This window comes from Odocoileus virginianus, chromosome 20 (assembly GCF_023699985.2).
Source record: "Odocoileus virginianus isolate 20LAN1187 ecotype Illinois chromosome 20, Ovbor_1.2, whole genome shotgun sequence".
In the NCBI taxonomy this organism is placed as follows: Eukaryota; Metazoa; Chordata; class Mammalia; order Artiodactyla; family Cervidae; genus Odocoileus; species Odocoileus virginianus.
The window spans coordinates 17,167,303-17,183,603 of NC_069693.1; the positions used below are offsets into that span (position 1 = coordinate 17,167,303).

The 16,301-nt window shown below is 55.6% G+C and overlaps 1 protein-coding gene across 2 annotated transcripts in view; it reads right to left on the reverse strand.

Annotated features, from left to right (window-relative positions):
• Window positions 1–1,740: 1,740 nt before the first annotated feature.
• The window catches only part of CHST8 (carbohydrate sulfotransferase 8), a 146,630-nt gene continuing 132,069 nt past the window's right edge, over window positions 1,741–16,301 (reverse strand). For both annotated transcript variants that reach the window (XM_020899192.2, XM_020899193.2), the window contains exons 3-4: window positions 3,879–3,916; window positions 1,741–3,312 (exon numbers count right to left, since the gene is read on the reverse strand). In XM_020899192.2, coding sequence (XP_020754851.2) covers window positions 2,206–3,312; window positions 3,879–3,916 — 1,145 coding nt within the window. In that variant the 3' untranslated portion in view covers window positions 1,741–2,205. The remainder of the gene's footprint in view (window positions 3,313–3,878; window positions 3,917–16,301) is intronic.

The following is a 16,301-nucleotide window of genomic DNA, read 5'->3' on the forward strand; positions in this document are numbered from 1 at the left end:
AAGAATACTGGAGACACATTTGCCAAATGTGTCCTCGACCTGAGACACTGTTTCTACATGGTGAATTCTGCCTCACTTTGTGGGCACCACAGCCCAGAAGAGGCAGTTTCTGGGTCATGGTGAGCCAGGCCCTCCCTGCTTCCTCTCACATTGACCTGGCCCTGGCCTGGGTGTGGGTCAGCCTCTCAGCCTCTTCCTGCCTTCCACACCTTCGAGTCCCCCGGACCCTGACCCCAGCCTCCTCCCTGCCCCTGTGAATTCCTTCTGTCCCATGGCCCAGGTCGCTATCAGCTGCAACCCAAGGGGAGGTCTTGTGCTACTCAGCATTCTTGGATGCCTGTGGCCTGGAGCAGGCGGGGGCAGCCTCAACCCCTTTGTTCTACTACTTTTAAACTTTCTAGAGCCCCAAAAGAAAGATGGAGTAGCTCATGCCAGTGTGAGCCTGGCTGGGATCCAGTAGCTTGTTTCACCCTGAGGACCAACAGCATCCTGTCAGGGTTTGGGAGCTTCCCCCTTAGTACATGGGAACAGACAGAGCAATCTCCCGGGAGGGGTCCGCAGACAGGCTACAGAAAGACCCAGGAGGGCATGCGGCAGGCTGCTGGGGGACAGGCTGACAGAAAGATGAGACCCAAAGTGGCAAACAGACAGACAGACAGGGCCCTAGAAACTGCCAGGTGGTTCAGACGGTACAGCATCTGCCAGGCAGCACTTCCCATTAAAACAAGACCCCAAAACTGCCACGGTCGTGCCCACACTCAGCGCTCCAACACTTTCTCTGAGACATTTCAAGAGTCACCCTGGTTTTTGACAATTTCAGAACCATTTCTGCATGTGACAGTGTGAGTTTCTGGAGGAGGTGGTTCTTCCGCAGCTTCTCCCCTCCCTCCACCAGTACTGGTTCAAATAGAAGCAGGCAACCCTGGAGGCTTTGAGGTGGTTCTGTCAGGCGAATGAAGTCAGGGATCAAGGCCAGTGTTAGGGGGTCTGCAGATGACATCATTGGGCCAAAGCCCTGCTTATCCCAAGGTTCAGAAAGACAGAGACAGGACTTCCCTGGTTGTCCAGTGGTTAATTATCAGCTGGCCAATGCAGGGAACATGGACTCAATCCACAGTCTAGGAAGATTCCACGTGCCTCAGCGCATAACTTCTGAACCTGTGTCCTCTAGAGCCCAAGCTCCACAACAAGAAAGGTCACTGCAATGAGAAACCCTCCTACTGCAACTAGAGAAAGCTCGTGTGCAATAACAACGACCCAGCACAGCCAAAATAAAATAAAATAAAATAGAAAAGAGAGCCAGGGATGGCATCATTCTCACCTGGAAATGCCACACCCCCTGAGGCCCATGTGCAGTGTAGTATTGATCGCAGGGGCAACCCCAAAGGCCAGCTGGTCTACAGAGCTTGTCAGTGCTCTGGCAGTCCCCAGAAAGCCCCCACAAAGTGTACTGATAGGAGGACCTCCACGGGGACAGGTCTGTCTTCTTTCAGGAAGAAGTGTGCCGGTACTGAGATCTCAGGACCTCGTTGGTGGCGTCCTGGCCTTGGGAGCCCGGGTGGAGACGCAACTGCGGGCCCTGAACCGACACTGCTGGGGCCTCTGCTTCTTCTGCGCATGCCCTGGGCGGGGCCTGCAGGCGCCTGGCTCCCATCATCCTTCCGAGGGAGAAAGAGCCCCAGAAAGCCCCGGGGAAGGGTCCCTATGCTCCCACACCAACACATAAAGTATAGATGCCCCTGCTCTGGAAACCATGTGCTTTATTTCAAACCTCATTCCAAGGGAAACTCCCCCCTGGGTCGTAGAAAAGCTGCAAACCATGCGGTTTGGTTCAAGGCAATGCTAATAAGGGAAATCCCTTACCGCTGGGGCCCTCGTCCGCTGGGCCTCAGACTTCCCTGGTCATCCCTGGTCATCCTGACTCTTGGCGGAGCTGGGTGTGGGCAGCCGGGACTCTGGAGTGTCCAGCTCACCGCCCCCACCCCCCAGGATCTTCCTTATTTGAGGAGTATGGAAGGGGGTTATGGGACAAGGGCCAGGGTCTGGTCCAAGGCCTGGGCCTCTGTCCCCCCCGAAGGGCCTGCGCCACTCTCAGAGCCTCCTCAGAGCCCTGTTGCTCTGGGTACATCTCAGCTCCCAGGTGAGGACCCAAGGGGGAGTGGGATGCCCCTGCGGACCCGTGAGTGGGTGGGCTGGCCCCGCCCCTCAGTACAGGTCTGCAAAGGGCTTGGAGTAGTTGAACATCAGGTAGTCCATGTAGTAGAAGTCGTAGGTGCGCTGCCGCTGCAGGGTAGAAAGCTGGGCGAAGTACTGGTGGGTGATGCGGGCTGTCGTCCGCGCCTCCTCCGAGTGCCGGTCCTTGAACCTGGGGAAGGTCAGGTTCCGCGGCGCGCGGATGAGGCTCAGGAAGAAGTTGGCATCGTCCTCCATGCTCTCAAACTTGCCCACAAAGTCATAATCGATGAGGCAGGGGCTGCACAGTCGGCTGACATGGTCCCAGTGGATGTCCATGCCCACCGGCCGGTGCACGTCCAGCAGGTACTGCACGAACTCGGGGAACCGCACGCCGGAGCCCGTCCGCAGGGCCTCCCGAGAGGCGTTGGCCCGGTACCGGGCCAGGATGGCCTTGCCGAAGACGGGGTGATAGTAGCTGTTGGGGTGCTCGAACTTGTCGCGGAAGGCGGAGACCAGCCTCTCGAAGGGCTCCCGCACGAACAGCATCTTGGTGTAGGTGCTGAGGCGGTGGAGGATGCCCTGGCGGTCGAAGGTGTCCAGCCGCTTGAGGGCGCTGCCGTAGTGCACCGTGTTGTGCTGGATGTCGGTGGTGGACGAGGCCAGCCCGGCCAGCACCATGAGCACGCGCTTCCAGTTGGAGCAGCCTGCCTTGGGCACCTCGCAGTACAGCACGCGGTGGCGGTCCTCCACGAAGATGCGGGACACGTGGCGGGGCGTGACCGCCCTGCGGCTGCTGCTCGCGCGGTACTTGGCGCACGCCTCCCGCATCACCCGCTTGCGCTCCCGCTGGGTCTCGCGCAGGCTGGCCCAGCGGCCGTCCAGGGCCCCGGGGGCCGGCCGGACCAGCGTGCCGGCCGAGCTGTTGGCGCGGAGGGCCGCCGCAGCCGGCATTTTCTTGATGAGCAGCCGTCGGCGGCGCTGCCGGGGTCGCAGACGGGCCCCCACGTTTAGCTGAGCTTGAGGGTCCTGGGACACCCGCAGGCTCAGGCCCCGCGGGGCGCGGCTGGACAAGTCTCGGGCGACCCTCTCCGTGGCTGCCTTAAAGGGACCATCCTGAGAACTGCCTGGCGGGAGGTCCTGGGGCAAGAAGAGAGGTGGTTAGCAGCGTGGACAGATCGGCTGGGCACCAAGGCTCCCACGGCACCAGGCACTCGCCAAGGCCGGGGTCCCTGCCTCCTCTGTGGGCTGAGGTTTTTCTCAGATGAGGGCGAAGGGGACAGCCTGGCCCTGCAGGATGCGAGCCCATTGGTCTGAGCCCGCATCCCGCTCCCAGAGCGCCCTCTCCCCTCAAGGGCCGTGGTGTGTGTGCGGGGTCGGGGGAGTGGGGGTGTTATTTTGGCCACTAGATGGCGCAGGTCTCCCAGGAACAACCTCCTGGCGAGGAGGCGAAGGAGGAGCTGGTGGCCTGAAGGAACCAGGCTCAGATTTAACGCTTCTATTAGCACAGTCGGGAGCCGCCATCCACGGGAAAGGGAAATTCATGGGTCCAAGTTCCCCGGCTTTGTTCCCAAGGCTCCTGGGAAAGGCAGGACACATTTTTCTTTCCAAGAATGGATTTAATGTGGGCTCTGAATTTCTTCCCTGGCCTCCCCAACCTTCCCCAAGCTGTCCATGCTGAGATTTATCAAACTCTCAGAACTCACGTTGTGCGGCTGCTGTGGTCTGATGCTGAACTTTATTCCTAAAAAGCAAACAGAGAGGATAATATTGGCAATGGAAGTACCACGTGGACTCCTGTAAGCAGTGGGACCTGCCTATAGGTTCCTGACTGTGGGTGCCTGGGCTGGAGGGCACTTGGTGTGAGCGCTGTGAAAAAACAGTTCAGGGGGCCAGGAGGAGAGGCAAGGCAGGGTGCAAGTCCCCTCCACTTCCCTGACCCGCGTGGACAGTGGGGGTGCAGCAAACACGGTCCCACCGGCTCCCACCTGATGCATCTACGTCTGAGCATCCTACGTCCTAGTGTGACCTGGAGAGTCCAGAAGGTGCCCCACCCACTCATCTGCTCAATGGAGCAGCTGGGAACCTCACAGGCTGCCCCCACCTCACACTGTCATTAAGACACACTGAAGGCCCTTCGGGAAGATCTGTCCATCTTCTCTCTATGCCTCGGCTCTATGAATGTGGCACACTTGTGTCTGTACTTGGCACACAGGTCTGGGAGTGGAACACACTCATCCCCCTTGGACTGGGGCCTCCCCACTGGCTTTGGAAAGTTTCTTCACCTCAGCATCTGCTTTGCAATTTGGGCCACTAGTTGGTCCTGGAGCTCTAGGGTGAGCTGATCTCATTCTGCCCACCCTGGTTTCCTCCAAAGGGCTGAGGAGAACCCCACACAGTGACTGATTGCCCAGCAAGCCCTTGCTGGGGACTAGGGGGAGATGGAGAGAGATCGGCGCATCACTGGCCACACCCTGGATCATCCCCTATGCCCCCACCAAGGAGGGGCTTTGTCTGCACTGGGGCTGGGATCACTCAGGACGAGTAAGTTCTGGAGAGGCAAATCTTTGGCCAAGAAGAGAGGATTTGGCCCATTTGAAGGGAGGTCTTGGGAGGATGAGAGGATTTCCTTCAAGAAGGCAGTGCTATTTAGGAGTCTTGGCCTCTTTCGCCATCCCTACCAGGCCATGGAGGCATTGGGCTCTTCCTGCCCTTGTGCCATGTGAGTGGACGTGGCTTCACTGAGGCTTTGCCACAGGCACAGTCACAGTCAGAGCCAATGATCCTTTAAACAAGCGGAGAGCTCTGACTCCCAGCTGGCACAATGGGGCACTGTGTCCACCACACCTGGCTGAGTTCTGGGTGCTGCTGAGGGGGGGAGGGGAGGGGTTGTTCTGGAGACCCTTTCCCTGCTGTTTCTGGGAACTCTGCACAGGTCCAGTGTCTGGAGTCTAGCTGGCTCTCCGTCCCTGACTCAGGGACTCTGCCGATTCCTTGTGAGGTCCAGTTTTACAGGTTCAGCCCCTGCTATGACCCTGGCCTTATACTGCTCAGTCTGAGGATGGGCCCAGAATTCTTCATTCATCAGCAAGTGAAGGTGAAAGGATGTGAGGTTACCTCTGGGTTGGGAAACTTAAATTCCCTGAGCCTACCAGGACCTTTCCCAAGACCCCAAAGAGGTGGAAGTGAAGGCACAGCTTGTCACACTGCATCTTTCTTCTGCTGCAGCACTCTTCTTTGACCTCTTTGTCCAGGGGCTGACCCTTCCCTGGGAAAAGGGCAAAGGGTCTACACCTTTATGGGCATCCCCCAGCTTATGAGCATTGTGTGTGTGTGTGTGTGTGTGCATGGGTCAGCTCTGAAACAGGCCTTCTCGACTCTTCCATGGAGAGGGGAAAGCTCCATGTAGAACTGACTGCACCCCTCAGGAGGGTGGGGTGTGAGCAGTGGGTGTTTGACCTTTAGGCAGAAGCTTCTACAATTAAGCCCCTCACCAGGATCCCGCTGTCAGCCCACAGTCTCCTTCCCTTAGCTAGCCACCTCCCACCCCCGCTGCACTCTTTCTCATCTCTTCATGAGGCCTGTCCCCAGCATGAGCTTCCTAAGCTCATTTCCAGCTGATACGTGCGGGTTTCCTCCTGCAGCCGATGATCACAGATCCCTCCACCAGAAAGGCCCCTCTGCATACTCGGTTTGCCTCCACACTGCCGGGTTTCCTTAATTATTTTCTTCTGGTGACGGCAGCTGGCTCTGTGAAATCACCTCTCCTCCTCAGAGTCTCAGATATGGGAATTTACTCTGCTTGTCAATCCTGTCAGCTTGTCAAGGTGTGATGGTGCTTATTTATATTCCTTTTCTGGAGCAAATGAGTCATGCCAGATTTGGCCCAGAGTGGGGCTGAGAAGCCACTTACAGAAGGCATCTTGCCAGCAGGCAAAGTGAGACAAGGATGTGCTTACAGAGGTCACAGCCTCTACAGCTGTGACCTCCCACTGGCAGCATTCCCTCCACCTGGAGGGTGGTGGACTGTGAAACCTGACCCATTTTTACCTGTGCAGACTTCACAAGAGGGCCCCGAGCCTAAGGACTTTCCAAGGCTGGTCAGGCCAGAGTTCTGAGCGTAGACTGGCGATAAAGTCCTTGCTGACAGAGCCCAGGGCTGGGTGACCCTCCTGACTTCTTGGGCACTTTTCCCCAACAAAGCCAACCTGGCCGCAATTGCCCCCTTTGAAAAAAAGGATTATCTTGTGGAAAACCCAATAACAGATTTTATATGGAGCTTGAGTTTGCCACAAGCTGAATGGTCATGACCCTTAAACTTATGGCAGCTTGTCTGCAAAGACTGTGAGCCCATCCCATTTGGCCACTTTGGAATAAAGAAATTTAACAATGGAATGTAACAGAAATGGCCCCACTGGCCAGAGGCTAAGTGTCCCTACTTTCTCCATCAAGGAAGTAGCTTTATATGCACTGCTCAGATAAAGGTTGAAGCAAAGACCACCTGCAGCTCTGAGATGTGACAGCTGGGAGATGTCTTGGGCATCTTGAGGCTTGGGGAGGGCGGGGCGGTGCTCTGCGCATTCCCCAGAGGGCTGTATTTCAGGACCCTGGACAGCTCTGGGGCGCAAGCCCCAGAGCTGCCTCTACTGCACAACCAGGAAAGTATTGCCACCAGGGGCCCTGGAAGCCAGGCCATGGGGAATCTGGAGTGGGGTTTGGCCTCACTCTAAGACCACTTACCCCTGCCAAGCCTCCAAATAGGTGTACAACATAGATAAAAGCCACGGCCCCACCCTCTCTTCCGTCCACTGTCACCAGGCTGCCTCTCATCTCCTGTCCCCCACCCTCACTCTGGGACAGGAACCCCCAGGGCCAGTCATGTATGTGCTCTCCTTTCAGCGTCTGAGTTTCCCATCCTCTTCCTTCAGCATAATATTAACAACCTTTAAGGGAGCCCTATCCCCGCATACAGTAAGAAATAAACAGCCACTTTCTCTCTCTGGACAGAGGACATTCGCAGAGTGGTTGAAACACATGCAGTACGGTAAGAGTGAGCATCCGTGAGAATAAACAAGGCGTGAGTTATTGAGGCTGCCAACTGTGCTCCACACTGTGAGCTCTTCATTGGCTGGAGGTTTTCTTCTGAGCGTCTGGCTGAAAAAGCTTTCTGGTTACCTGCCAAGAGGAGGCAGAGGCTGATGTGACAGTGTGTGAGGCCAGTTTCCTATAATTAGGCCAGGCAGCCTGGACCTGAGGCAGAGCTGGGGAGGGGAGGTTTCAAGCATGTGGGGTGTTGGGGGGAGGGTCCCTTGCCCACCACTCTTCTCTGAATCACAAGAGGGAGACCTGCTGGGTTGCATTCAGAAGACTCAATCCTGGATGCCCAGGACCCAGTGGGGTAGGGGTTGGAAACCAGTCTTTCAGTCAGGTTGTGTAGACAGGTGACACTGATGTGGGTCCAAACAGAACCCAAGTACTTAGAAAGGGCTGCCTCATGAGCCCCAGGCAGGTCATTTGAGGAGAGTGATTGCTATTCTGGCTGCTCAAATTCTAGCCCTAGGCCCTGATGGGCAGTGGGGAGAGGGTCCTGCCACTCTAAAAACACTGCAACCTTGGGGAAAGCATGGCCATCCCAAAGGAGTCAGACCCACAAAGTGGAGGCAGAGATGGGAGAGAACTGGAGAGGCCACAGGGTATGAGTGGAAGTTTAAAGACCCTGCCCTGTCGGGAGTTTCAGACTCGTGGTCCTTGGATTCCCCAGAGGTTCTGCATTGAGCTGGGGTTCCCTGGCTCCTTTTCCACAGCCTGGCTCTTCTGATGGCTGAGCCTGCATGGTGGACATCCCCATGCCCACACGTCCACTTACGCTGCCCATCAGGCCAGAAAACTCTAGGGGTTTCAGGCTGGAGGGAGCCAGAAGGGACATTGAAGGCAAACCCCCCACTGCAGTTTGGTTCCCTCATGTGCGAGGCACAGCCTCCAGGCATCGGTCCCACCCCAGGTTCCCTGGCAGTTGCCTCTGGGGGGATGAGTGCTGTCACCTGCTCTGCTGTTTCCACATCCCACATAGAAAGAAGTAGACACCCACCATGTGTGCCAGGAGAAAGGCCTCCCTGCCCTGGGGCAGCTGCATAGCCGGCCAGTGTGCAGGACCTCACACAAGCAGTGATGAGCTACGAGGTGTGAAACTGGGATGCTGGGAGGAGAAAAACACAGCCAGGGCGCATGTACTACCTTCCCACTGGGGTCAGAGAAGAAACCCCGAGGGAGCTGCCAGGCTCTACTCCACAGGAAATCTGAAAGGTTTCTGAATCAGGGTTTCTCCTCCAGAGAAGCAACCAATAGGATATATATATATGTAAAATTTGTATATCATATAGCAGGGGGATTATTTTAAGGAATTGGCTCTTGTAATTGTGGGAGCTGGGTGAAATCTTCAGGGCAGGCCAACAGGCTAGAGATCCACGGAAGAGCTGATGGTGCAGCTCAGGTCTGAGGGCCGTCTGGAGGCAGAATTCCTGCCTTCTTTCCTCCTAAGGCCTTCAACTGATTAGATGAGGCCCACCCACACATGGAGGGTAATCTGCTTTACTTGAAGTCTATTTTTTTTTTAATTAATGAGAAGGATTGGGGGTGCTGTGCTAGGTCTCCGTTGCTGCACTCAGGCTTTCTCTAGTTGTAGTGAGCAGGCGTTATTCTTTGTACGGGCTTCTCATTGCAGTGGCTTCTCGTTGCAGAGCGTGGGCTGTAGGTGCATGGGCTTCAGTATTTGCAGCAAGCAGGCTCAGCAGTTGCTGCACGCCGGTCCTGGAGCACACGGACTTTAGTAATTGCAGTGTGTGGGCTCAGGAGTTACACTGCAGGGACTTGGTCACTCCATGGCATGTGGGATCTTCCCAGGTCAGGGATCAAATCTGTATCCCCTGCATTGGCAAGCAGACTCCTAACCCCTGGACCACTAGGGAAGTCCACTCGAAGTCCACTGATCTAAAGGTAATCACTTCTAAAAAATGCCCTCCCAGTAACATCTAGACTGGTGTCTGACCAACTATCTGGGCACCATAGCCTAGTCAAGTTGACAAATAAACTTAACCCTCCCAGGAGGTGTATTAATTTCCTAGGGCTGCTCTAACAGAGTATCACAAGGCTAGCTGGTTTAAAAATAACAAAAATTTATTCTCTCACAGTTCTGGAGGCCAGATGTCTGAAATGAAGGTGTCAGCAGGGCCCTGCTTCCTCTGAATGCTCAAGGGGAGCGTCATTCCTTGCCTTGTCTAGCTATCTGGCTGCCCCAGACATTCCTTGGCTGTGGCAATTTACATCCAATCTCTGCCTCCATCTTTTAAAGTCTTTATTGAATTTGTTACAATATTGCTTCTATGTTGTGGTCTTTTGGCCAGGAGGCATGTTGGATCTTATCTCTCCAACCAGGGACTGAACTCACATCCTCTGCATTGGAAGGCAAAGTCTTGACAATGGTACCACCAGGAATGGTAACCGTCTCCATCCTCACATGATTATTTTATGTACCTGTCTACTTGTCTCTTCTCCCTTGGTCATCCTGAATTTTTTGGTTGTTCAGTCATCATGTCTGACTCTGCGAGGCCTCCCTGTCCCTCACCATCTCCCAGTTTGCCCAAGTTCATGTCCATTGAATCAGTGATGCCATCCAACCATCTCATCCTCTGTTGCCCTCTTCTCCTTTTGCCTTCAGTTTTTCCCAGCATCAGGGTCTTTTCCAATCAAGTCAGCTGTTCACATCAGGTGGCCAAAGTACTGGACATTCTGAATTAGAGCCCACCCTAATGACGTCACCTTGATGATATCAGCAAAGACCCTATATATAATATGGTCACCTTCACAGGTGCTAGAGGTTGAGACTTCAACCTATTTGGCAGGAAGAGGGGCATTCAAATTCATAATTTGAATGGGGGAGGGGGGAGTGACTGCAGGGGGCTTTAAGAGCACTGGGCCAGAACAGCCTAGAGGAGGTGAGGAAACACTTTTGCTGCAGGATTGGGTGGTCCAATCAGTGACAAAGGATTGTGTTAGTTCTCTGTGTTCTTGGGACAAGGACTGTGTCAATGTCTGGCACCAGGCCTGGCACACAGCAGGAGCTTAATAAATGCTTGTGGAAAAGCTGATGTTGCCTGAACTGAGAGCTGGCCTTGGAGTGGGGGATGGGTTTTGGGCTTCTCCAGGGTTCTGGCTGGAGTCCACCAACCCCCAGCCGGGCTTCTCCAGCTCACCCCAGCAGCCTGGGAAGGGTCTGTGCATCTGGTGGCAGCTGCCAGCCAAGTGGCTGGATGTAGACACATGCTGTCCTGGCTGAGGGTCTGTCCACCCACCCAGGCTATGAGGGGTTTGGGGGTCTGGGTGGTCGGAGCAAGGACACACTCAGCTGGCTGCCTCCCACTGCCACCTGGGAGGCCCCTGGCTGGGCCTGCCTCTGGGCTCCCATGGTGGCTATTCCTCCTCTGACTCTTCCTACCAGCTCAGGCTCTGCCCTTTTGAGGGGCAAGCCCTCTCAAACCCCCACTGGCCTCTGCCTGCCTACTTATGAGCTGCTCTGTTCCTCTGGGCAGGTTGTTAATATATGCAGATTTGATGCAAAACGGAAGTTTAAACACTCTCAGCAATTAGAGGGCAGCTTGGACTCAGGGCACAGCATTCAGATGGAAGAAGCCTCACCAAAGGCCTTAAATTCTCACTTGTGTTCACTGGAACATTCAACTCATTAAATTCTCTGCTAGGGCCTCAGCACACAGCCCTGCCTCCTCTTCCACCCCCAGGGCCCAGGGCATGAAAATGGGGCTCCAGGAGGCAGGGGGTCCCAGACAAAGGTGCCGGCTGCTGCTGAAACTCAGACAGATGGCTCTGGGGTCAGAGCCTGAACCTTGGAGAAAGGTAGGAGTCAGGCCAAACATGCTCCCAGACAAGACACTGGGTGGCCCTGCAGGAAGCCAATGGGTGGGGGAGCTTCTTCAAGTTGTTCTGAGACAACCAAACTCACAGTGGGGTCCCACAGTGACCCCTGACCCTTGGCCCAGACTTGAGCAAGGGTTTCCTCTCCCTTAACTGAGAGACTGCACCCTGAGTCACAGCTTTTAACAAGGGGTCGGTATATTGGGCTTCCCTTGTGGCTCAGCTGGTAGAGAATCCACCTGCAATGCGGGAGACCTGGTTCAATCCCTGGGTTGAGAAGTTCCCCTGGAGAAGGGAAAGGCTACCCACTCCAGTATTCTGGCCTGGAGAATTCCATGGACTACAGTCCATGGGGTTGCAAGAGTTGGACATGGTTGAGCGACTTTCACTTTCAGTATATTTAAAGGGCTTCCCAGGTGGCTCAGTGGTAAAGAAACCTCCTGCCAATGCAGGAGACATCGATTTGATCCCTGGAGGAGGAAATGGCAACCCACTCCAGTATTCTTGCCTGGAAAATCCCTTGGACAGAGGAGCCTAGCGGGCTGCACTCCACAGGGTCGCAGAGTCTGACATGACTGAGCATGCACACATGAGTCAGTGTATGTAAAAAGAGGAAAAAAAGAAAATGAGAACACTGCTTGTGACCTTAACCTCCCTGAGCTTTAGTGTCCTCCTCTGGAAAACGGGATGAGAATACCCATCCTAGGGGTCTGCAAATGTGAAAATGAAGTGATGCTCGGTGCTGGCACAGAGACAGCTCCGAGGACGGAGGCCCCCAGCTCATGTTTTCCCATCACCCGGGCACCTTGGCAGTGCCTGGGTTTCCCTGAGCCCAGATCCTGCACCAGCGCAGGGGCTCTGGGACCTGCCTGCGCAGGAAGGAAGCGGAAATCTTCCCATCCTGGGCAGACGGGCACCTGACGGCTCTGACTGCACCTTGTCTTGTTGAGTGATTCCATCCCCTCGCCTCTGTGATGAGGATCCACGATTCAGCTGAGTCGTTCCCTGCCAGCTCAGCCTTGGCTGTGAATTCCCTTGGAGCTGTCAGTGTGGCACATCGGAGCTGCCTGTCCGTCAACCAGCCAGCCGGTTAGCTGGTCTGCAAAGCCCACAGCTGTGCCGCCGCTCCACTCCCACACATCTGCCCATCACTTGGTTGGGGGAAGGGGTGTCCCTGGGCATCCTCTGTGTGCCTGCCTATTCTCAGGGGAGGGGTCCTCAGCTCCCACTCTGAGGCTCTCCTCTGCCAGAGCCTGGGGTGACTCTATCGTGTTTGGGGTGTGCGTGTGGCCCCAGCACACACGCCACTGCACCACCAAGTGTGCACGTTGCATAGAGCAGGACTTGGTAGGTCTTGCGCTGTGTTACATGAGTGCCCCTGTGTGCTTCCTGCTGTGTGTTGTGGCCCATGCTGGGTGGGGAGGGTGTGTTCACACCCATGCACAGTTTCTGAGAGCATGTGGCACATGCTTTAGAGCAAGTCCTGCTTTTTTCTTCTTTTTACGTATTCAACACCCATGGGTTTGGAAGGATAAGCAAGAGTGAGTGAATGCTGCTGCAGATGAGAAAGAACCCAGTTCATGACACTCGCCAGCAAAGCCACAGCGGCCCCTGGCGGCCCCCGTCTCTGCCTCCCCCGCAGTACATGGCCTGGTGGCAGAACGCAGTCACACAGGCGGCCGCTATCTGTCCATTCGCTCCGCACCGAGCACTCATGTGCCAGGCAGTGTCTTAGGCACCGGTGGCAGTGTCTTGGTTGTGAACGATATCGTCATGGCTCTGCCCTCATGGAGTCTAGCGAGGAGGTGAGGCGTTGGACAGCAGCTTTCCATGTGTGATGGGGCAATTTAGGATGTGGCAGGTAGCACGTGGTGGGGGATGCCAGTAATCCCACGGCATCAGGTGAGGTCTCCCTCAGGTAGTGACAATTAATTGGCACCTGGCCTTCCTCAATGGCCCAGTGGGTAAAGAATCTGCCTGCAGTGTAGGAGACACAGGGAATGCAGGTTCGATCCCTGGGTCAGGACGATCCCCCTGAAGTAGGAAATGGCAACCCACTCCAGTATTCTTTCCTGGAGAATTCCATGGACAGAGGAGCCTGGTGGACTACAGTCCGTGGGGTTGCAAAGAATTGGATGTGACTGAGTGACTAAGTCCAAACGTGGGTAATGAGGGCATCCCTGGCAGACTCTGGTGACCTTGCACCATGACATCAGGGTTCATGGGAGGGTGTCAAGAAATGGCAGGTCCAAAGCTACAGAGGCCTTATGGTCCTGGCAAAGGCAAAGGTCCTTCTTTTCTCTCCTAAGGCCTGAGGGGAAGCCTAGAAGGGGTTTAAGCTGAGAGTTATTAATTTAAGGGTCATTCTGAGGTGAAGAGTTGAAGACAGGGCAGAAAGTCTGGTCAGCGAATGTTGCCATTGTCTGGGCGGAGATGTCTGAGGCCTGGACCCAGGTGAGGATGGCAGAGTGTGGAGGAAAAGGGCTCTTACCCACTGCTGGTCCAGTGGGTAAGATCTCACCCTCAAATGCAAGGGGTGCAGATTCGATTCCTGGCTGGGGAGCTAAGATCCCATATGCCTCATATCCAAAACCCCCCAAACCCCAAAAGACATAAAACAGAAGCAACATTGTGACATTCAATAAAGATGGTCCTTTAAAAAAAATCTTAAAGAAAGTGGAGAAAGATGTGAAGACTATTTCAGGAGGAAGAGGCAGCAGTGGACGTGCTGGTTAAGGTTTAATGGCTGGCTCCGGGGGTGGTGGAGTAGGGGTGGGGAGGAGCCTAATTGGTAGCGTTTGCTGATTTCCGTGGTGTAAACACCCCTACCATGGCAGATTCCAAGCTACAGGTGTGAATGTGGAGCTGGGACCTCATGGGCTGGTACCAGCTGGCTCCCTGCATCAGCAGGACCCAGTGACTGACCGGGGGCAGAGTCAGGGATGCTGGCTTCTGACTCAAGCAGTGGTGGATGCTGATGCCCCTTCCCGAGAAGGGAGGCAGATCCTCGCTGAGTCTGAGATGCCGATGGGTCTCCCAAGGGCAGACGTCCCTATCAGCATGACTGCCAGTGCACAGCCATCTGGGGTGCCCTGCTAAGGACCAGCGCAGCCACCACTGAGCCCCTGGGCAGCCCTTTGTAGGAACCTGACTCCCCCAGGGGGCCTGAGGTGCCTCCCTCACCGAGTGGCCCCTGTAGCAGGTGGGGGGACCACATCAAGGAAGCATCAGCTAGATGGATTTACAGCTGAAGGAGGGGGAAAAGGGGGGAGACAGGGCTAGCAGGTGTATGAGTGGGGGCGCATTTGTGGCTCTCGGGGTGTCAGTGTGGGACCAGCACTTTCCAAGGACAGAGAGCAGGGCTGAGGCAGCCAGTTACCTAAAGCCCTGGCAGTGAGCCTGGCCTGAGTCCTGTCTTTGTCCTGAGCCTGCGGGAAGCCACGGCTTCAGCTCTGAGTGGCCATGGCCAGGTTAAATGCATGGATGTTACGTTCTTTCTGTTTGGCTGTCAGGGCCCCTGGTGACTGCTCTCCAGGAAAGGGCCTAATTTGGCTTAAATATTGGTGAGTTTCCATTGGGGGTGACCAGAAAATAAACGTGAGGGAGTCATTCTGGAGCCTGAGGCTGCAGTAGCGCCACCGAGGGGCTGCCTGTTTGCAGGAAGAATGCCAACCACACCGACTGGCCCAGGCCTGTGACAGACGCTTCTTCACTGGAGCCAAGTCAGGTCATTGGAGGCCGCCAACGGGGCAGCCTCATTACCGCGGTGGCCCGACCGCAAGATAATGATCGGTCTGGCTCTGGCCAGCTTCTGGATGTGACGATCCGGCCGCCGCGTCAATTACTGAGCTGGTCTGTGACTGTCAGACCCGTCACAGCTGTTGCCTGCGATACCCTGAAAAGCCACAAAGCAAATCCTTCTAGCTGATGCTTCCTTGAAGTGTCCCCCACCCCCAATGCTGCAGGGGCTGCTCGGTGAGGGAGGCGCCCCAGGCCTCCCGGGGGAGTCCGGTTCCTACAAAGGGCTGCCCAGGGGCTCAGGGATGGAAGCACTGGTCCCCAGCAGGGCACCCCAGGTGGCCGTGCATGGCCACTGATCATGCCCAGAGGGGTCCCTGGCCTTGATCCCAGCACCACCCAGGCCCATCCTCTCTCCAGGGCCTCCTCCAGCCCAACCGAGACCCTAAAGGGGCAGCAGCATTTCAGAGGTCATCCTCTGTGTCCCCGAGCAGAATGGAGTTCCTGGTGGTTCACAGATGGCAAGGGCAGGCAGGGGGCCCTGGCAGTCAACCCAGGTGTTCTCTGCCATCGGTCTGGAGAGAGGCAGTTCACAGCTAACCCAAACGCCAAGGCAGGTCCTTGGAAGTGGAGTCGGTCCAGTCAAGGATTGGGCCACCAGCAGCTCAGGAAGTCTCTGACCCGAGAATTTGGTCAGCTCTTCTTCCCCGGCGGCTCAGATGGTAAAGAATCCACCTGCAATGCAGGAGACCCAGGTTTGATCCCTGGATTGGGAAGATCTCCTAGAGAAGGGAATGGATACCCACTCCAGTATCCTTGCCTAGAGAATCCCATGGACAGCTACAGCCCATGGGGTTGCAATGAGTCGGATATGAGTGAGTGACTAACACTTTCACTTTTAGGGATCCCCTGGTGGCTCAGACAGTAAAGTATCTGCCTGTAATGCAGGAGACCCAGGTTCGATCCCTGGGTCGGGAAGATCCCCTGGAGAAGAAAATGGCAACCACTCCAGTATTCTTGCCTGGAGAATTCCATGGACAGAGGAGACTGGTGGGCTACCGTCCATGGGGTTGCAGAGTCGGACACGACAGAGTGACTATCACTTTTCGAAGAGGTAAGGCATTAATACTGACCTTGGCAATGCCTGGCTGTGGAGATGCCCCTGGACATCTGGAGATGTCCAGATACCCCTGGACACCTGGCTAAAACCTACTTCCTCTCCCTTCTGGCTGGCCAGCCCTCGGCTCCTCCCAGCTCAGCGCCCAGAGGTCCAACCAGCAATGGACCACACTGGACTGACAAGGGGCTGATCACAGCAGCCCCAGGCCAACCTGGGGAGCACAGACATCTGATCCTTCTAGCATTTGGAGGGTGTCACCTTAACTCTAAGAGGCACCCTTTGCAGGGAACTCATGTCTGTGTTTGCCTGGGTGGGGCAGGGGCTGCCGGATTCCTGGCAGGCACTG